Source organism: Thalassophryne amazonica, chromosome 21 (genome assembly GCF_902500255.1).
Source record: "Thalassophryne amazonica chromosome 21, fThaAma1.1, whole genome shotgun sequence".
NCBI lineage: Eukaryota > Metazoa > Chordata > Actinopteri > Batrachoidiformes > Batrachoididae > Thalassophryne > Thalassophryne amazonica.
The window spans coordinates 12173258-12195673 of NC_047123.1; the positions used below are offsets into that span (position 1 = coordinate 12173258).

The 22416-nt window shown below is 42.0% G+C and overlaps 1 protein-coding gene across 2 annotated transcripts in view; it reads left to right on the forward strand.

Moving 5' to 3' along the window:
• Window positions 1–14056, forward strand: part of fntb (farnesyltransferase, CAAX box, beta) — a 34880-nt gene extending 20824 nt beyond the window's left edge. Inside the window, exons 9-12 of one of the 2 annotated variants that reach the window (XR_004558525.1) lie at window positions 3553–3685; window positions 8772–8879; window positions 8968–9082; window positions 13622–13743. Coding sequence is in view for 1 of the 2 variants with exons in the window: in XM_034162446.1 (XP_034018337.1) it covers window positions 3553–3685; window positions 8772–8883; window positions 8968–9082; window positions 13622–13777 (516 nt within the window). In the remaining variant the exon portion in view is untranslated. Of the gene's footprint in view, window positions 1–3552; window positions 3686–8771; window positions 8884–8967; window positions 9083–13621 lie in introns of both variants that reach the window. The other variant, XM_034162446.1, reaches the window with a different exon arrangement.
• The last annotated feature ends 8360 nt before the right edge of the window (window positions 14057–22416 follow it).

The following is a 22416-nucleotide window of genomic DNA, read 5'->3' on the forward strand; positions in this document are numbered from 1 at the left end:
ATCCCCTAGTCAGAGGTGGTCATTGTGGCCCGGGAAAGGGAAGTCTGCATTCCAGCAGGGGAACGCAGCAATGCACAGAGACACCCTGGATGAAAACCTGCTCCAGAGCGATCATGACCTCAGACTCAGGGGACAGTTCATCTTTCACTTTCTGGATGCACTGTATTGACATTCTCCCTAGCCCATCTAAAACTGCACTGCTAGGCTTAGTAGAACAACCAGCATTCCTTCTTTGTGGTAGGGTAGGCACATTCAAGCACATCTTGACTGATTTAGACAAATGTTTGAATCAGTATAGGTTTATTCCAAATCCAAGAACAACCGTTTGAGGTTGAACTGTGTAGGTGTTGTTTCTTTCAGATGGTCCCAGTTCCTCAGGGTTGCCACAGTGGATCTAGTACACATCTGCATTGGGATTTGGTACAAGTTTCTATCTAACGGCTGTTATATAGTAAGACCCAAGACCAGGCCACAGCTACCCGCTGCAGCTTCAGCAATGCAAGCTTTGAACCTTTCCCATTCTGCTTCCATGCCCCCACCCTGTACAGGGATGCTAGAAAAACTCCACCAGAGGCATGAGTTGAAGATCTGTCGGACAGTGAGCTCCCCCAGATGTTCCAAGTTCACCCGCACTATTCGTTTGGGCTTACCAGGTCTGTCCGAAGCCCTCCCCCACGCTCTGATTTGACTCGCCACCAGATGGTGATCAGTTGACACCTCTGCCCCTCTTGTCACCCGAGAGTCCAGAACATGCCGCCTCAGATCAGATGAGACGATCACAAAATCGATTATCGACCTTCGGCCTAGGGTGCTACACTGATGAGCATCCTTATGTTCGAACATAGTGTCCGTTGTGGACAGTCCGTGACTAGCACTGAAGTCCAATAACAAACGACCAATCAGGTTTAGATCTGGGAGGCTGTTCCTCCCAATCACGTCTCTCGAGGTGTCTCTGTCATTGCCCACGTGTGCGTTGAAGTCCCTCAGCAGAACAGTGGAGTCCCCCACTGGAGTCCCATACAGGACTCCATTTAGGGACTCCAAGAAGGCCGAATACTCCAAACTATTGTTTGTGCATATGCACCAAACAACAGTCCCGCCACCCGAAGGCACAAGGGAGGTGACCCTGGTACTGACAGGCCCAAAGGGCAGCACCCTCTGTTGTGGAGGAGGGAAAGCCGCCGGTGTTGGAGGAGTTTGGAGTAACCATGGAGAAAGACTTTCGGTTGGCATCAAGGTGCTTCTGGTGGACCGTGAGGTACCTCAGGAAGGGAAAACAGGGAACCATCCAAGCTCTCTACAGTAAGGATGGGACTCTGTTAACCTCAACTGAGGATGTAATCTGGCACTGGAAGAAACACTGAGGAACTCCTGCATCAGACAGGAGCACACTCTATTGTAGGGGCAGAGCTGGAAGCTTTTGGGGATTATCATCAATTTCCCTGGGGGGAGTCACTGAGGTAGTCAAACAACTCCGCAGTGGCAAGGCCACGGGGGTTGATGAGATTCATCCAGGAATGCTGAAGAGACTGGCTGTGGAGAGACTGTCTTAGATGAGATGTCTTTTCGGCATTGCATTGAGGTCTGGAACAGTGCCTAAGAAGCGGCAAACTGGGGTAGTGGCCCCCATATTTAAAAAAGGGGGACCACAGAGAGTGTGTCCATTACAGGGGCATCACACTACATACTTACTGGTAAAGTCTACTCCAGGGTGCTGGAAACGAGGGTTCAGCCAACAGTCGAACCTCTGATTGAAGAGGTTTGTGGTCGCAGGATGCGGGACTTTTCTGTGTTCCCAGGGTGAAGAAGAAGTCAGCGGGTCAAAGAGCCTTTTCGTATCGTGCACCCACCCTGTGGAACAGTCTTCCTGCGACCGTGAGGCAGTCAGAGTCCGTGGACATTTTTAAGTCTGAAAACCTATTTTTATTCTCTTTCTTATGAATAGTTTTTATTTTTTTATTCTTTTATTTCTGTTTTTAATTATGTATTTGAATTTTTTTTATTCATTTTTAATTATTTATTTAAATTTTATGTTAAATTGTTTCATGTAAGTCGCCTTGAGACGGCTTTTGCTGTGATTTGGCACATTATAAGCTAATTAAATTGAAATTGAAGAGGAACAATGCAGGTTCCTTCCTTGTCATGGAACTACCGATCAGCTCTTGACTCACAAGGATCCTGGAAAGTGACTGGGAGTATGCCTATCCAGTTTACGTGTTTTGTGAACATGGAGAAGGCGTATTATCGGGTACCCTGGCTGTGTTCAGGTGCTCAGCAGTAAGTTGGACTCATTTCCGGTGGGAGTTTGCTTCCGCCAGGGCTGCGCCTTGTCACCAATCCTGTTTGTGATATTCATGGACAGGATATTGAGGTGTAGTCGGGGGAAGGAGGGTTTCCAGTTTTGGTGGCTCACAGGGTCTCATTACTGCTTTTTGCAGATGATGTGATCCTCTTGGCTTCATCAGCCTGTGAAGCTTGATTTGAAAATAAACAGTTCTTACACAGAAACCCTCAGAGAATCAGGATAACTGCAACGATATCACTGTTTCTCTGCCAACATATTTGTTTCTGCCTGTCATTCATTTTCAAAACCTGCTTACTTCAATTAAGTAATTGGTGGCGGTGGGGGAGGGGCAGCAGCCTATCCCAGCAGTCATAGGGTGAGAGGTGGGTACACTGTGGACAGGATGCCAGTCTGTCGCAGGGTCACATACAGACAGACAAACTCAACCACACTCTCATGCACATCTACGGTCAATTTTAAAGTTCCCTTGTTTATACAGTAAATGCAAATTAAAAACATACTCATTTCATGTGCAGACGATTCCGTTATTTGCCGTGTGGACTGTGAAATGCTGATTAATGTGACTACAGTGATTTTCCGAGCGTCCCCTGAGCTCCCGCTTTGTTAGCTCACTGTGCGCTGGAACACTGAAACTAATTAACTAAAAATGTTCAGCCTCTCTTCAGACACACAAGACGGTTCCCAGCTGGCACCGAACCTCTACTCATTAATTATTTACTCAAGACTGCACAGGCTGGATGTGCAGCGATTAGCCGTTTCCATGGCAACAATTTCTCATTTTGAGCTCTAATAATATTCCCTTTCATTCCGTCTTCATTCTGTGTGTTGCTCAGCTGTGATACAGCAAAGAAGTGATCTTTAAGAGTTTACTTGTGGGCTGTAAATAGTGAACAGTGTTTGGGTGACATCATGTGTTGATGCACTTTGCCACACCCACTACACTACGGAACGCCTTGGGTTCTAAATGTTAACCACGCTGGCAACCCAGTGGTCCGTACTCACGCCCCAAAGTAACGTCTAAGTGCTGAAGAACATGGGCGTCCCCTTGGCTTTTTGTAGTTGCTGGAACCTCAGCACTGAGCCACCTGCTTGCTGCATTACTCTTAGAGAAGCACGCTGCATGACCACATTTCCATAATTGACTCTTCCTCACAATGTAGGTTGTTACACCTTTTCCCTACGTAATTACACATTTGACAAAAAAACGGCTTGATGGGACTAAAAGTTGGATTGTCATCTGTCTTCAGCGGTGGGTGGTCAGCAGACAGATGCGCTTCGAGGGAGGCTTCCAGGGCCGCTGTAATAAACTGGTGGATGGTTGCTACTCTTTCTGGCAGGCTGGAATCCTGCCTCTGCTCCACAGAGCCTTACACAGAGAAGGTAATCTGACTTTTTTTCTAATCGCCTTGATTTCAGGTTTGTGCGTGTGCATCTTGTCTTTATGTTTAAAAGGTTGGTTTCATTAAATCATGGCTGTCTTCTAATTTCACCTATTCATTGGTGTTTTCATATCTCGTGGTAATAAGAAATTAACTCTGAATATAATCTGAGTGCATTTTCAGACAGATTATTGCTTTCTCTAAGAGTCAGTTCAACATTTCAAAAAATGAGATAAAATCCAATGGTGGGTCTCACATTTTCTGTGTACTCCTGGGGAATCGGTCACCTCTTTGAAAATGGCGCTTCCTCTGTCCGTGGATGGCAGCAGGAGTGCCATATTTTCCGTAGCATACCATGTATTTTAATTTTTTTTTAACTAGTTTGGGAGGTCCTGCCACTTATACACGGATGCTAGTTAGAGTATATCCTGAAAAATGAATCAATCAATCAATCAATCAATTTTTTTATATAGCGCCAAATCACAACAAACAGTTGCCCCAAGGCGCTTTATATTGTAAGGCAAGGCCATACAATAATTATGTAAAACCCCAACGGTCAAAACGACCCCCTGTGAGCAAGCACTTGGCTACAGTGGGAAGGAAAAACTCCCTTTTAACAGGAAGAAACCTCCAGCAGAACCAGGCTCAGGGAGGGGCAGTCTTCTGCTGGGACTGGTTGGGGCTGAGGGAGAGAACCAGGAAAAAGACATGCTGTGGAGGGGAGCAGAGATCGATCACTAATGATTAAATGCAGAGTGGTACATACATAATCTTAAAAGTAGAGAGGGTGTCTGTCTCCCTGATCTGAATTGGGAGCTGGTTCCACAGGAGAGGAGCCTGAAAGCTGAAGGCTCTGCCTCCCATTCTACTCTTACAAACCCTAGGAACTACAAGTAAGCCTGCAGTCTGAGAGCGAAGCGCTCTATTGGGGTGATATGGTACTACGAGGTCCCTAAGATAAGATGGGACCTGATTATTCAAAACCTTATAAGTAAGAAGAAGAATTTTAAATTCTATTCTAGAATTAACAGGAAGCCAATGAAGAGAGGCCAATATGGGTGAGATATGCTCTCTCCTTCTAGTCCCCGTCAGTACTCTAGCTGCAGCGTTTTGAATTAACTGAAGGCTTTTTAGGGAACTTTTAGGACAACCTGATAATAATGAATTACAATAGTCCAGCCTAGAGGAAATAAATGCATGAATTAGTTTTTCAGCATCACTCTGAGACAAGACCTTTCTGATTTTAGAGATATTGCATAAATGCAAAAAAGCAGTCCTACATATTTGTTTAATATGCGCTTTGAATGACATATCCTGATCAAAAATGACTCCAAGATTTCTCACAGTATTACTAGAGGTCAGGGTAATGCCATCCAGAGTAAGGATCTGGTTAGACACCATGTTTCTAAGATTTGTGGGGCCAAGTACAATAACTTCAGTTTTATCTGAGTTTAAAAGCAGGAAATTAGAGGTCATCCATGTCTTTATGTCTGTAAGACAATCCTGCAGTTTAGCTAATTGGTGTGTGTCCTCTGGCTTCATGGATAGATAAAGCTGGGTATCATCTGCGTAACAATGAAAATTTAAGCAATACCGTCTAATAATACTGCCTAAGGGAAGCATGTATAAAGTGAATAAAATTGGTCCTAGCACAGAACCTTGTGGAACTCCATAATTAACTTTAGTCTGTGAAGAAGATTCCCCATTTACATGAACAAATTGTAATCTGTTAGACAAATATGATTCAAACCACCGCAGCACAGTGCCTTTAATACCTATGGCATGCTCTAATCTCTGTAATAAAATTTTATGGTCAACAGTATCAAAAGCAGCACTGAGGTCTAACAGAACAAGCACAGAGATGAGTCCACTGTCCAAGGCCATAAGAAGATCATTTGTAACCTTCACTAATGCTGTTTCTGTACTATGATGAATTCTAAAACCTGACTGAAACTCTTCAAATAGACCATTCCTCTGCAGATGATCAGTTAGCTGTTTTACAACTACCCTTTCAAGAATTTTTGAGAGAAAAGTAAGGTTGGAGATTGGCCTATAATTAGCTAAGATAGCTGGGTCAAGTGATGGCTTTTTAAGTAATGGTTTAATTACTGCCACCTTAAAAGCCTGTGGTACATAGCCAACTAACAAAGATAGATTGATCATATTTAAGATCGAAGCATTAAATAATGGTAGGGCTTCCTTGAGCAGCCTGGTAGGAATGGGGTCTGATAAACAATCTAATAAAATCAATCTAATAAAAAATCATACGTTCCTTATTAATAATGATTAAAAATAAAGTCAAAACACTAAACAAAATAAACTCTATTAATAAAATATACAGCAATAATGTCCACTACAATCGTATATAAAATCATAATTTAAAGAACTGAGATTCGTCCTGAGTTGCTGAAAACTTTGGATGTTGTTGGCCTGTCATGGCTGACACGTCTATGCAACGTTGCATGGAAGTCTAGGACAGTACCTCTGGATTGGCAAACTGGGGTGGTGGTCACACACTTCCCCGGGGAAAGTCTGTGCCACAGTACTATAGAGTAGATTTAGACCATTAAGTCAAACCTCAGATTCATGATGAGCAATGCGGGTTTTGTCCTGGTCGTGGAACAGTGGACCAGCTTTTTACCCTCACAAGGGTCTTGGGAGTGTGACCAACCAGTCTATATATGTGTTTTGTAGACTGGGAAAAGCGTATGAAAAGGAACAGGTGTCCCTCAGGGTATCCTGTGAGAGGGTGCTGTGGGAGTATGGGGTACCAGATTCGCTGCAATGTGCGAACCGGTCTCTATATGACCAAAGTAAGAGCTGTGTCGTAATTGCCATTAGTTCAGACCTGTTTCCGGTGGGAGTTGGACTCCGTCAGGGTCACCAGTCCTGTTTGTGATGTTCATGGACAGGAGTTCAAGGTGCAGTCAGGGACAAGAGGGTGTCCAGTTTAGTGACCTCAGAGTTGCCTCTCTGCTTTTTGCAGATGATGTGGTTCTGTTGGCTTCATCAGGCGGGGACTTCCGATGGGTACTGAGCAGGTTTGAGGCTGAGTGCACAGCGACTGGGATGAGAATCAGCACCTCCAAATTGTGGATGAGACTATGGTTCTCTGTCAGAAAATGGTGGATTGTCCCCTCTGGGTCTCCCCCAAGTGGAGGAGTTTGAGTATCTCTGAGTTTTGTTCACAAGTTGGAGTAAATTGGAGTAGATTGATAGATGGATTGGGGCGTCTGAAATTTTATGGGCGTTGTACCGCGCCGTTGGACTGCATTTATATAGCACTTTTTCATCTGCATCAGATGCTCAAAGCGCTTTACAAATAATGCCTCACATTTACCCCGATGTGAGGCTGCTGCCATGCAAGGCGCTCACTACACACCGGGAGCAACACACTTTATCACAACTCGGCCACTGTGATAAAGAAGGAGCTGAGCCAGAAGGCGAGGCTCTCAATTTACCAGTTAGTTTACACTCCTGTCCTCATCTGTGGTCACAAGCTTTGGGTAACAACTGAAAGAATAAGATTGCGGATACAAGCGGCAGAAATGAGATTCCTCAGTAAGGTGTCTGGGCTTACACTCCTGGACAGGGTGAGAAGCTCGACTATCTGGGAGGGACTCGGAGTAGAGCCGCAACGTCTTTGCATCAAAAGGAGCCAGTTGAGGTGATTTGGGCACCTGGTGAGGATGCTCCCTGGTCATCTCCCTTCTTCCAGGCACATCCAACTGGGAGGAAGCCCCGGGGAAGACACAGGACATGCTGGGTAGATTATATTTACCAGCTGGCTTGGGAATGCCTTGGGATCCCCTGGAAAGAGCTACATGACTTGGCTGAGGATGGGGAAGTGTGGAATTAGCTGCTTGCTCTGCTCCCACCACAACCCAGACCTAGATAAGCGGCTGAAAATGAATGAATGAATGAAAAATGAATAATTTGGACTTGCATTTTTCAATCAATTTTTCAATCAATCAATCAATCAACCAATTTTATTTATATAGCGCCAAATCACATCAAACAGTTGCCCCAAGGCCATACAATAATTACGTAAAAACCCCAACGGTCAAAACGACCCCCTGTGAGCAAGCACTTGGCGACAGTGGGAATTTTTCTTGCCATGTTTCTAGCGGTCTGTGTGGCTTTGGCGGTCTCTTCTGTCCAACCCATAGCGAATGACGTCCAACGCATGTTTATTTGTCCATCTTGCTTATTTTTGGAATTTACTAATCCTTATGTTAACAAACAGCCCAGGCTGTGGTGTGCACATGTGACACCACAGCGCATGACCGAAACAACTAGATCTTGGGTACAAGCGGATGAAATGGGCTTCCTTAAGAAGGTGGCTGGTGTCTCCCTCCGAGATAGGGTGAGAAGTTCGGTCATCCGTGGGGAGCTCAGAGTGGAGCCGCTGCTCCTTCACGTTGAAAGGAGCCAGCTGAGGTTGTTCGGGCATCCGGTAAGGATGCCCCCTGGGCGGAGTGGAGAGATTATATCTTTACACTGGCCCTGCAACACCTTGGGGCCCCCCTGGGGAAACACTGTTACAGAGTGAGTTCCACATTCAGACAAAAGGTGCGACTTGGTACTCCAATGTGACTTTTGTGTATGGTTTTTCCTCTTCAGTGTATTTTTGACAGCTGCAACTTACAGTAAATCAAATGGTAGTTAGTCCAACACCATGATTGAACTGAAGAGTTCATTAACTTCGATATTCTGTAAATGGTGAAATATGAGTAAAAAGGAGTATGATTTGTGGCTGTACTGCAGTAATGTTGTAGTGAAGAGGGAGGTGCAGTAGAAGGTACTTTATTTCCACTTCAGTATTTTCTAGTCCTCTCCAGCAGTCATGAACTCTTGGTGGTGACTGAAGGAATGAAAACACAGATGAAATGTTTTTGCTTCCCAGAGGATACCCTTAGACAAATTGCACTTTTTAAAATTTATTGCATTTATGATCCATTTTATTGTTGCCATTGTTTACTAATAAAGATCATCATGACGCCCCCTGAACCTCGACTCGTTCACGAATGGCCAGAAAGCCAAAGCCGGTGACTGCTCAGTGATGATGTGTGTGTTTGGTTGTGCAGGAGAGTCTGAGGTGAGTCTGCAGCACTGGATGTTTGAGCAACGAGCCTTGCAGGAATACATCTTCTTCTGCTGTCAGAACCCAACCGGGGGGTTTGTGGATAAGCCCGGCAAGTCAGTTCCACGCCACATGTCTGTACCATGAGTAAACACACACACTGCTCATTGTTGATGTTACTGCTGCATCATTTTGTCCAGATCCAGAGATTTTTACCACACATGTTACTGCCTGAGCGGCCTGTCCATCGCACAGCAGTGTGGAAACGCCGACGCGCTCCACGACCTGATCCTGGGCCCTGACATCAACAGAGTAGTGAGACTGCACTGGGGCATGCTGGGAGGAATGATTGAATGGTGTCAATACTTATGTCCTGCACCTATGCACAGTAGTGTTCAGAATAATAGTAGTGCTGTGTGACTAAAAAGATTAATCCAGGTTTTGAGTATATTTCTTATTGTTACATGGGAAACAAGGTACCAGTAGATTCAGTAGATTCTCACAAATCCAACAAGACCAAGCATTCATGATATGCACTCTTAAGGCTATGAAATTGGGCTATTAGTAAAAAAAATAAAAATAAAAAAAAAAGTAGAAAAGGGGGTGTTCACAATAATAGTAGTGTGGCATTCAGTCAGTGAGTTCGTCAGTTTTGTGGAACAAACAGGTGTGAATCAGGTGTCCCCTATTTAAGGATGAAGCCAGCACCTGTTGAACATGCTTTTCTCTTTGAAAGCCTGACGAAAATGGGACGTTCAAGACATTGTTCAGAAGAACAGCGTAGTTTGATTAAAAAGTTGATTGGAGAGGGGAAAACTTATACACAGGTGCAAAACATTATAGGCTGTTCATCTACAATGATCTCCAATGCTTTAAAATGGACAAACAAACAAACAAAAAAAAAAAACAAGAGATGCTTGGAAGAAAACGGAAAACAACCATCAACATGGATAGAAGAATGACCAGAATGGCAAAGGCTCACCCATTGATCAGCTCCAGGATGATCAAAGACAGTCTGGAGTTACCTGTAAGTGCTGTGACAGTTAGAAGACGCCTGTGTGAAGCTAATTTATTTGCAAGAATCCCCAGCAAAGTCCCTCTGTTAAATAAAAGACATGTGCAGAAGAGGTTACAATTTGCCAAAGAACACATCAACTGGCCTAAAGAGAAATGGAGGAATATTTTGTGGACTGATGAGAGTAAAATTGTTCTTTTTGGGTCCAAGGGCCGCAGACAGTTTGTGAGACGACCCCCAAACTCTGAATTCAAGCCACAGTTCACAGTGAAGACAATGAAGCATGGTGGTGCAAGCATCATGATATGAGCATGTTTCTCCTACTATGGTGTTGGGCCTATATATCGCATACCAGGTATCATGGATCAGTTTGGATATGTCAAAATACTTGAAGAGGTCATGTTGCCTTATGCTGAAGAGGACATGCCCTTGAAATGGGTGTTTCAACAAGACAATGACCCCAAGCACACTAGTAAACCAGAAAAATCTTTGTTCCAATCCAACAAAATTAATGCCTCGCAGATGTGAAGAAATCATGAAAGACTGGTTATACAACTACATACTAGTTTAGTGATTCACAGGATTGCTAAAAAAGCAGTTTGAACATAATAGTTTTGGGTTTGTAGCTTCAGCAGCAGATGCTACTATTATTGTGAACACCCCCTTTTCTACTTTTTTTTTTTTTTTTACTAATAGACCAATTTCATAGCCTTAAGAGTGTGCATATCATGAATGCTTGGTCTTGTTGGATTTGTGAGAATCTACTGAATCTACTGGTACCTTGTTTCCCATGTAACAATAAGAAATATACTCAAAACCTGGATTAATCTTTTTAGTCACATAGCACTACTATTATTCTGAACACTACTGTACATACTTGTGTGTGTGTGTGTGTGTGTGTGTGTGTACACAATGGCTCAATAACAGTTGATTATAGATGAGGTGATTAGATTTGCATGTTGTTGAAGAAGTTCAGTCGTAGTTTTCCTTTTGAATGAAGCCTCACACTCACCTGTGTACACACACATTCACAAATTGATGTCAGGAGCTGGTGTGCAGGCATTTAGCTGCACCCAGGAATAACACGGCCATTAAGCACCTTGCTCAAAGACACCTCAGTGGTGGAAACAAGGGTGAGAGAACAGTTTCCTGCACCTTCCTCACCCCTATTTTTGTCTTTCACCTGTTATGTTACAGCCTTATTCAAAAATGGATTAAATTAATTTTTTTCCTCAAAATTCTACACACAATACCCCATAATGACAATGCCAAAAAGTTTTATTTTATTTTAGAAAATGTATTAAAAAAAATAAGAAAACACATGTACATAAGTATTCACAGCTTTTGCCATGAAGCTCAAAATTGAGCTCAGGTGCTTCCTGTTTCCTTCTGGGGAGCGACGGTTACCCTGTCAGAGCTCCAGCATTCCTCTGTGGAGAGAGGAGAACCTTTCAGAAGGACAACAATCTCTGCAACAATCCATCAGCCAGGCCTGTATGGTAGAGTGGCCAGATGGAGGCCACTCCTTAGTACTTAGCCTCAGCTGGCACCTAGTAGCTGACTTAGAACTGTTGCAGACCAGGGGAATCCGACTTTTTAATTAAAACTCCTTAGTCCTCTTGACTGCACCGACGCTCCGCATCCAACCTGATGGAGCTTGAGAGGTGCTGCAAAGAGGAATGGACAAAACTGCACAAAGATAGGTGCACCAAGCTTGTGGCATCATATTCAGGAAGACTTGAAGCTGTAATTGCTGCCAAAGGTGCATCAACAAAATATTGAGCAAAGGGTGTGAATACTTGCGTACATTTGTTTTCTTAGTTTTGTTTTTGCATTAATTCTATTGTACCTACATTAGTGGTCCACCAGGCGGAGATATTGCTCCATTTCAAGCACCTTGGGACACGGAATGACCCCAGTTGCTTATTGTTTTCATAAAAGTTGGTCAGTGTATACAGTGCAGCTCAATAAATTCATGAATGAATCATTTTCAGTCACTGAAACGTCCACTGAGATGGAAACGAGCATAACTGTCAATATATAAGATACTGAAACCTTCATTATCCCAGTACTACAACCCCTGGCAATAATTATGGAATCACCGGCCTCGGAGGATGTTCATTCAGTTGTTTAATTTTGTAGAAAAAAAGCAGATCACAGACATGACACAAAACTAAAGTCATTTCAAATGGCAACTTTCTGGCTTTAAGAAACACTATAAGAGATCAGGAAAAAAAATTGTGGCAGTCAGTAATGGTTACTTTTTTAGACCAAGCAGAGGGAAAAAAATATGGAATCACTCAATTCTGAGGAATAAATTATGGAATCACCCTGTAAATTTCCATCCCCAAAACTAACACCTGCATCAAATCAGATCTGCTCGTTAGTCTGCATCTAAAAAGGAGTGATCACACCTTGGAGAGCTGTTGCACCAAGTGGACTAACATGAATCATGGCTCCAACACGAGAGATGTCAATTGAAACAAAGGAGAGGATTATCAAACTCTTAAAAGAGGGTAAATCATCACGCAATGTTGGATGTTGGTTGTTCATGTCAGCTGTGTCTAAACTCTGGACCAAATACAAACAACATGGGAAGGTTGTTAAAGGCAAACATACTGGTAGACCAAGGAAGACAAAGCGTCAAGACAGAAAACTTAAAGCAATATGTCTCAAAAATCGAAAATGCACAACAAAACAAATGAGGAATGGATGGGAGGAAACTGGAGTTAACGTCTGTGACCGAACTGTAAGAAACCGCCTAAAGGAGATGGGATTTACATACAGAAAAGCTAAACGAAAGCCATCATTAACACCTAAACAGAAAAAAACAAGGTTACAATGGGCTAAGGAAAAGCAATCGTGGACTGTGGATGACTGGATGAAAGTCTTATTCATTGATGAATCTCGAATCTGCATTGGGCAAGGTGATGATGCTGGAACTTTTGTTTGGTGCCGTTCCAATGAGATTTATAAAGATGACTGCCTGAAGAGAACATGTAAATTTCCACAGTCATTGATGATATGGGGCTGCATGTCAGGTAAAGGCACTGGGGAGATGGCTGTCATTACATCATCAATAAATGCACAAGTTTACATTGATATTTTGGACACTTTTCTTATCCCATCAGTTGAAAGGATGTTTGGGGATGATGAAATCATTTTTCAAGATGATAATGCATCTTGCCATAGAGCAAAAACTGTGAAAACATTCCTTGCAAAAAGACACATAGGGTCTGCATCATGGCCTGCAAATAGTCCGGATCTTAATCCAATTGAGAATCTTTGGTGGAAGTTGAAGAAAATGGTCCATGACAAGGCTCCAACCTGCAAAGCTGATCTGGCAACAGCAATCAGAGAAAGTTGTAGCCAGATTGATGAAGAGTACTGTTTGTCACTCATTAAGTCCATGCCTCAGAGACTGCAGGCTGTTATAAAAGCCAGAGGTGGTGCAACAAAATACTAGTGATGTGTTGGAGTGTCCTTTTGTGTTTCATGATGCCATAATTTTTTTTCCTCAGAACTGAGTGATTCCATATTTTTTTCCCTCTGCTTGGTCTAAAAAAGTACTGACTGCCACAATTTTTTTTCCTGATTTCTTATCGTGTTTCTTAAAGCCAGAAAGTTGCCATTTGAAATGACTTTAGTTTTGTGTCATGTCTGTGATCTGCTTTTTTTCTACAAAATTAAACAACTGAATGAACATCCTCCGAGGCCGGTGATTCCATAATTTTTGCCAGGGGTTGTATAATCATCACCTCAGAAGATGACACATAAAAAATATTTTGTTAACAAATTGTTCCTACACAGTTCTAATGTGTTTTACGCTTCTCACTAAGGCACCAACCCATCCGGTGTACAACATTGGCCCGGAGAAGGTGGCTCAGGCCCTGCAGCACTTTCATCAGCTACCAGTCCCAGAGTTCAGAAGGGAGCAGGAAGTCTCCAGCCAAGACCCAGCAGCAGCTTCTGGTTCAGGTGAGCATCAGTCCTAGTCTTCAGGATCCAAGTGCACCAGCCAACCCCAGGGAACAGACCCAAGTCAGCGAAGAGCCAGCTGTGAAGTGGACAAGCTTGACAAGCCCTCTCATCTTTGACGTCAAGTAGAAAATGCATTTAGGTTACTGAAAACAAATGTCAGTTGTGTACGGGAAGCTTTGTATTCAGTGGAAGTTTTGTTTGCAGTGGAGATAGTTTTAATTCAAAAAAATAATAATTCAACTTTTTAAAGTTTCAATATGATGCAAGTGAATAAAACTTTGATAATGATGTTAAAAATGTTGTCTTTTTAATGGATGGCTACTGTGGCGTGGTGCATTCTAGTGATGTTGAGAACACAAGTGTCAGGCAGCAAGGGTGACATGGCATAAACAGGAGGTGGTCAGAAATGCAGACTCACAAAAGCAGGTGTTGGATTGTTCCAAAGGTTTTATCCAGGAAACCCAGGCAATGGTACGGTACACAGGCAGGCCATCAGTAAGGCACAGAGGATCAGATCAGTGGGGTCATACAACAAGCATGGTTCAAAATCACAGGTCAGCACAGTTCAAGGGCAGTGACAAAAGCAAGGTCAAAAACAAGGTGGGGCAGACAATAGGGCAGCGCAGTCTCGTTTGAAACCCTGCGTGATATTGCGGGATTTGACCACTTCTGGGGACAGCCTCTTGTTGCGCAGTACTAAAACAGCACAACTTCACATGGATAAATGGTATACTGTTTTGCTGCAATTACCAAAGCAGTCACGAAAAATGCCATTTTTTTGGGGGGGGGGTTCCCAGTGGAGAAGGGAAGACGAGGCAAATGGTTTTGTCGGTGTGTTAGTTTTTCAGAGTTAGACCTGAAAAGTTTACACACACACAGAAATGATCACACAGGAGACACTGAATTTCTTTATCCTGTACAGGAGAGGACAAACAAGAAGCTCCTTCAGAAAGAACTGTCGTCCGTCCTAAAGGTCCCGCCCATTGTTGAATATTGTTGCATACAGCATATAGGAATGACGACATCACAACACAATGGAAAGACACAAAGTCAGCCTACACGCCTGCACAACTGCCTCAACATGTTAGTCATAAACTGCAACGCATGTGCTTTCTACAGCATCGTCACTTTTTCTTTATTTTCGCTTTGGTTGCGTGTAATTTGCCCAAATACTCAGAGAGCTGTCCCTGGATGTAGGATTATTGCGTCATATGCTTCCTATTTTAACCCTTTAGACCATTTAACCCTTTTAATCCACTGTCAAACAAAACTGCGCTGCCCAATAGAAACACAACAAGACTATGATATGAGGCTGGAATGCAGACAAAAAAGTCCAACAGACTGGCAGGGAAAACGTGAACAGAGTGAGGCTGAAATACTGAGAGACAATGCAGGTGTGAGGGTAAGATGCAGGGAGTGGGAGTGGAAAGGCAGAAGGAAACGCCCACCACCAAGAACCAAGTGATGGAAAAGAGTGCCGTGAGACGGAACAGACAATTACAACAAAGGTGAGAGGAGCTACTGCAAGAAAGTACAGTGACAAAGTGAACAGGACCGGACAAGAGGATAAACCAACCCAAAACCATAGTGATCAAAATAAAATACCAAAACCAAAGACAAAATCCAAGGCCAAATAAAAAACAAATTAAGAACTGAAAAGAGACCAACAAAAAATAAAGACTTAAGACAAAACTAGGATGGAACTCACATGGCTGAAGTACAACCCCAATTCTAACGATGTTGGGACATTGTGTAAAATGTAAATAAAAACAGAATACAATGATTTGCAAATCCTCTTCAACCTATATTCAATTGAATACACCACAAACAAGATATTTAATGTTCAAACTGATAAACTTTGTTTTTATGCAAATATTTGCTCATCTTGAAATGGATGCCTGCAACACCTTTCAAAAAAGCTGGGACAGTGTGGCAACAAAAGACTGGGAAAGTTAATGAATGCTCAAAGAACACCTGTTTGGAACATTCCACAGGTGAACAGGTTAATTGGAAACAGGTGTCATGATTGAGTATAAAGCACTTTAATTTGGTGTACAGGACATGTTTTACTCAGATCTGATATTTGACCTACATTTGCTCACGATTGACCTCAAGGTAAACCCTGAAGGTCAAGGTCGATTGCTTATCCCAGGTAACTGCATGTTTTTTTTTTTGCATGACGATGTCATAACTTAAAACCTTTGCTATATTCTGGATCCACTCATCAAGCTCAATTATCCCAGGTAATGGCTTATGGGCAAGGACTATCACTATGTCCATGCCATATTTGGAGGCAAAATTTCAAAACTTGCCACTAGGAACGTTGTGTCATTGAATTTAGTATTTGACCTTACTGTGACCTTGACCTTTGACCTTCAGCTTGATCCTTTTGTGTGTTGAAAGGTATCTTGCTGTGTGAAGTTGCAAGAGTCTGTGATTTAAACTGCTGCACAGCAAGTTAAAGGTGAAAAAAGCAGTGATTACAAACATGAACATACAAATGGAGCAGACTGACCCTGCGGCTGAAGTTTCATCTCTTGTACACCAGATGGCGCACCTGCCCCAAGTACAGGCACTGAGTGCATCTCACAAAAAACAAACACCAAACAAAGTACATATTAGTACATATCTCATTACATGTTACCTCCATTTCGTGATTATTAGTCCCCATTTCTCTCCATATTTCGTCTGCATGTCTCCTCCACCTGCACATGGAATAAATGCTTCTGTAGATTCCTGGCCTGAACAGAACACAATCTTGTTCGCAAGATAATGCAATCGATTCCCACCTGTGTTTCTGTGTGGAGTTTGAAGTTGTTCCCCTGTCTGCGTGGGTTCCGTCCTCACACTGGTTTCCTCCCACATCTGAAGACGTGCACATTAGGCGAATTGGAAACTTAAAAACTGTCCAGGTCTCACTTATAAAAGAGATCTCGATCTCAATGGGACCAACTTGGTTAAAAAAAGGTTAAATAAAATAAAAAAACAAAATCACGCCTTTGTTAGATAATGCCTATGTTATTTATTATTTTATGTTAGTTATCAAGTATTTGCTTTTGTTTTCTGTTTAGAAGTGCCTGGAACCTGGTTCAAAGTTTCAACAGAAGAGTGTCCACTTCCATTACACATACGCAAGCTTCCGATATGGGGACGGCTTCCCCCAGTCTGTGGGGAGCCAGTAAGATTAGGTTTGTGAGACTAAAACCCATCCAGTGTCTTATATTGTCTCTATATTGTCTTAGATAAAAGCCATTTGTCGGCCATGTTCGGGGTCTCAGAAGCTGCGTTTCTGGGGACCCAGGCCTCTTTATCAATGTGACTTCCAGTAAGTTCAAACTGAGGAATATATTGATTTTGTTCTTTGTGACAGTATTACAATAAGACCCAGGTAGGTTTTAACACCTTTCATTTGGCATTAAAAATAAAATAAAATCCTCCTCCCACTCTGAAAATACGTTTTTGATATTTATTATTTTTTTTAGCATTAGCTTGCTCTTCTATTGTCTTTCTGGCAGCCCCGCATGTCCAGCGAGCAGCAGGCCGAAGGACACTGTGGACCACAGCTGACGTGACATTCATATCGCGAGTGTACACATGATCAGACGATCCTTTTCAACTGGCACAGTCTGCCAATGTGCGCAGACACAACCGTGCCAGCCCATTGCAAAGGTGTTTTTATGTATTTCCACGTGAGCACAGCATGCACACGCACACATCTCACGGTGAAGAGTCGTAAGGTCATGGTCATGTCCATGTTCTCCAGCTATGACTTGCAGGTCAACAGATCCCAACAGCTGCGGCTGTTTGCAGACACACCCACCTTTTCGATCAGCGCACAGAACTAAGCGTCACTCTGTTTTTGTTCAGTGATTATTTTACTTATTTATGTAGTTATGTATGTAGTTATTGTATTTATATATTTGTCCTAGTTGTGTTTTTTTTTGTTTTTTTTTAAACACGCCGTGTGCACTGAGCCGTCATTTCCAGCTGTCAGTGAGTGACTGGCCAGCAATCAGCTGAGGCGCGTTGCTGTGCACGCTGAGACGTGCCTGACCGGTCCCCATATGATCTTGTCTGTACATAATTATCAGCATGTCATGCAATCGCACGTGTTTTTTTTTTGGGGGGGGGGGGGGCAGACTTGCATGTGTTGCTTGGTAACGGCACACTGTGGCACTTATGACAATTTTTGAATTTGGTCATCTGCACTCCATCATCATCCCAGGAGCGCGAATAGCCCCTCCTTTTCTAAGTGCCCAGCAAGTGGTGTTGGATGTTCATGTGTGGCACTCGGTCTTTCGCTAGCTGGTGTGCGCGAATGGGTGTGGCGACAACTGCACAAGGCCTTTGAGGCGGCTCCGATTTTTCACATGCAATTCCTCCGGGCGCCAGTCAGCTTCCAAGGTAAAATTTTGTGGACTTGTCAACTAATGTTGGCGGAGGTTTGCGCTCTATGAGCGCAGCTTTCTGGTCCATTTTATTTTTTGCTAACATGCAAAGGTGTCATACAATTTTGTTCTTAAAAATGGGTTTTTAAGAAATGGGTTTTTGCATCAAAAAATTGCATTGCATTATTACACAAATAATGGTTATGAGCTCAATGGTACAAATATTTCAAGAGGTAAAAGATGGAATGTTCCATTCAATGAGGCGAAGTAGAGTTGAATGGTATGTTCCAGCTTTCATCAAGTTAAATATTAGGTTTTTTTTTTCATTCGTTCCATTGAACGAATGAAAAAAAAACTTTTATATAACAGCTAAAATAGATCCTTGTCATTTCACATTTTATTAATTTATAAACAGAAAAGGGACCTACATTTTGGTGTTCGTCACTGGTGCTCTGACAACAGTCCAGCACAAACCAAGAAATCCAAAACTGTTCTCAATCAATTTGCAAAAAACAATTCTGACGATGTAGTCTGTGATGCCGTTTCTGTGCCAAATTCAGTATCTCTTCTTCCTAACAGTGCCCATGTCCGCCAGCAAAACAAAAGCCACCATGTTTAGCAAAATGCTGCCCCTGGTAGTGTGAGCACACACGGTGATCAGGGCGTGCAATAGCACATTTCATACAGCACGAAAATTGCACACCAAAAATAACTATTGCACAGTAAATTAAACAAGGGCAAATGGGACAAATAATCCATGTCACATGACATACAAGTCACCAATCAAATGACAAGGATCCACTCAGCCGTTATATGAAACATTTCAGAATATCTGTAACAGATAAAGGAAACAGTGTAGATAAAAGAAACATACATAGCAATTTAAAAAAAGGATAAAATGTAATTGGTCATAAATGAGCCTATTTGGTCATTTTAGTTGATAAAATCGTTTGAGGGTTAAAGAACACGGAGTGAAAATCACAAGAGTCACTGAGGCTTATAAACACAAGCGTTTTTATATTTCATACTTTGGTGTAACAAATCAGAGGCTAAAGAATAAAACAGTTCATTTTATACTCATAGTAAAAGCAGGCCTCCACTTGCCAACAACTGTTGGTGATACAACAGATCCATATTCTCCATGGAATGGAATTGGACAAAGACCCATTACACTACTGTATATCAAGTCACATACAGTAGTGTTCAGAATAATAGTGCTATGTGACTAAAAAGATTAATCCAGGTTTTGAGTATATTTCTTATTGTTACATGGGAAACAAGGTACCAGTAGATTCAGTAGATTCTCACAAATCCAAGCATTCATGATATGCACACTCTTAAGGCTATGAAATTGGACTATTAGTGTAAAAAAAAAAAGTAGAAAAGGGGGTGTTGACAATAATAGCAGCATCTGCTGTTGACGCTACAAACTCAAAACTATTATGTTCAAACTGCTTTTTTAGCAATCCTGTGAATCACTAAACTAGTATTTAGTTGTATAACCACAGTTTTTCATGATTTCTTCACATCTGCGAGACATAAATTTTGTTGGTTTGGAACCAAGATTTTGCTGGTTTACTAGTGTGCTTGGGTCATTGTCTTGTTGAAACACCCATTTCAAGGGCATGTCCTCCTCAGCATAAGGCAACATGACTTCAAGTATTTTGACGTATCCAAACTGATCCATCATACCTGGTATGCGATATATAGGCCCAACACCATAGTAGGAGAAACATGCCCATATCATGATGCTTGCACCACCATGCTTCACTGTCTTCACTGTGACCTGTGGCTTGAATTCAGAGTTTGGGGGTCGTCTCACAAACTGTCTGCGGCCCTTGGACCCAAAAAGAACAATTTTACTCTCAGTCCACAAAATATTCCTCCATTTCTCTTTAGGCCAGTTGATGTGTTCTTTGGCAAATTGTAACCTCTTCTGCACGTCTTATTTAACGGAGGGACTTTGCGGGGGATTATGGCAAATAAATTAGCTTCACACAGGCACCTTCTAACTGTCACAGCAGTTACAGGTAACTCCAGACTGTCTTTGATCACCATGGTTGTTTTCCGTTTTCTTCCAAGCATCTTTTTTTTTTTTGTCCATTTTAAGGCATTGGAGATCATTGTAGATGAACAGTCTATAATTTGCGTATAGGTTTTCCCCTCTCCAATCAACTTTTTAATCAAACTACGCTGTTCCTCTGAACAATGTCGAACGTCCCATTTTTCTCAGGCTTTCAAAGAGAAAAGCATGTTCAACAGGTGCTGGCTTCATCCTTAAATAGGGGACACCTGATTCACACCTGTTTGTTCCACAAACTTGACAAACTCACTGAATGAATGCCACACTACTACAACCCCTGGCAAAAATTATGGAATCACCGGCCTCGGAGGATGTTCATTCAGTTGTTTAATTTTGTAGAAAAAACCAGATCACAGACATGACAAAACTAAAGTCATTCCAAATGGCAACTTTCTGGCTTTAAGAAAAACTGTAAGAAATCAAGAAAAAAAAAAAACTGTGGCAGTCAGTAACGGTTACTTTTTTAGACCAAGCAGAGGGAAAAAAAAATATGGAATCACTCAATTCTGGGGAATAAATTATGGAATCACCCTGTTAATTTTCATCCCCAAAACTAACACCTGCATCAAATCAGATCTGCTCGTTAGTCTGCATCTAAAAAGGAGTGATCACATCTTGGAGAGCTGTTGCACCAAGTGGACTGACATGAATCATAGCTCCAACACGAGAGATGTCAATTGAAACAAAGAGGATTATCAAGCTCTTAAAAGAGGGTAAATCATCACGCAATGTTGCAAAAGTTGTTGGTTGTTCAGTCAGCTGTGTCTAAACTCTGGACCAAATACAAACAACATGGGAAGGTTGTTAAAGGCAAACATACTGGTAGACCAAGGAAGACATAAAAGCGTCAAGACAGAAAACTTAAAGCAATATGTCTCAAAAATTGAAAATGCACAACAAAACAAATGAGGAACGAATGGGAGGAAACTGGAGTTGACGTCTGTGACCGAACCGTAAGAAACCGCCTGAAGGAAATGGGATTTACATACAGAAAAGCTAAACGAAAGCCATCATCAACACCTAAACAGAAAAAAAACAAGGTTACAATGGGCTAAGGATAAGCAATCGTGGACTGTGGATGACTGGATGAAAGTCATATTCAGTGATGAATCTCGAATCTGCATTGGGCAAAGTGATGATGCTGGAACTTTTGTTTGGTGCCATTCCAATGAGATTTCTAAAGATGACTGCCTGAAGAGAACATGTAAATTTCCAGTCATTGATGATATGGGGCTGCATGTCAGGTAAAGGCACTGGGGAGATGGCTGTCATTACATCAACAATAAATGCACAAGTTTCCGTTGATATTTTGGACACTTTTCTTATCCCATCAATTGAAAGGATGTTTGGGGATGATGAAATCATTTTTCAAGATGATAATGCATCTTGCCATAGAGCAAAAACTGTGAAAACATTTCTTGCAAAAAGACACATAGGGTCAATGTCATGGCCTGCAAATAGTCCGGATCTTAATCCAATTGAAAATCTTTGGTGGAAGTTGAAGAAAATGGTCCATGACAAGGCTCCAACCTGCAAAGCTGATCTGGCAACAGCAATCAAAGAAAGTTGGAGCCAGATTGATGAAGAGTACTGTTTGTCACTCATTAAGTCCATGCCTCAGAGACTGCAAGCTGTTATAAAAGCCAGAGGTGGTGCAACAAAATACTAGTGATGTGTTGGAGCGTTCTTTTGTTTTTCATGATTCCATAATTTTTTCCTCAGGATTGAGTGATTCCATATTTTTTCCTCTGCTTGGTCTAAAAAGGTAACCCTTACTGACTGCCACAATTTTTTTTTCCTGATTTCTTATAGTGTTTCTTAAAGCCAGAAAGCTGCCATTTGAAATGACTTTAGTTTTGTGTCATGTCTGTGATCTGCTTTTTTTTTTCTACAAAATTAAACAACTGAATGAACATCCTACGAGGCCGGTGATTCCATCATTTTTGCCAGGGGTTGTATTATTGTGAACACCCCCTTTTCTACTTTTTTTTTTTTTTTTTTTTTACTAATAGCCCAATTTCATAGCCTTGTTGGATTTGTGAGAATCTACTGAATCTACTGGTACCTTGTTTCCCATGTAACAATAAGAAATATATTCAAAACCTGGATTAATCTTTTTAGTCAGCACTACTATTATTCTGAACACTACTGTACATGCGTTTTCTGGACACTCAAAACATTT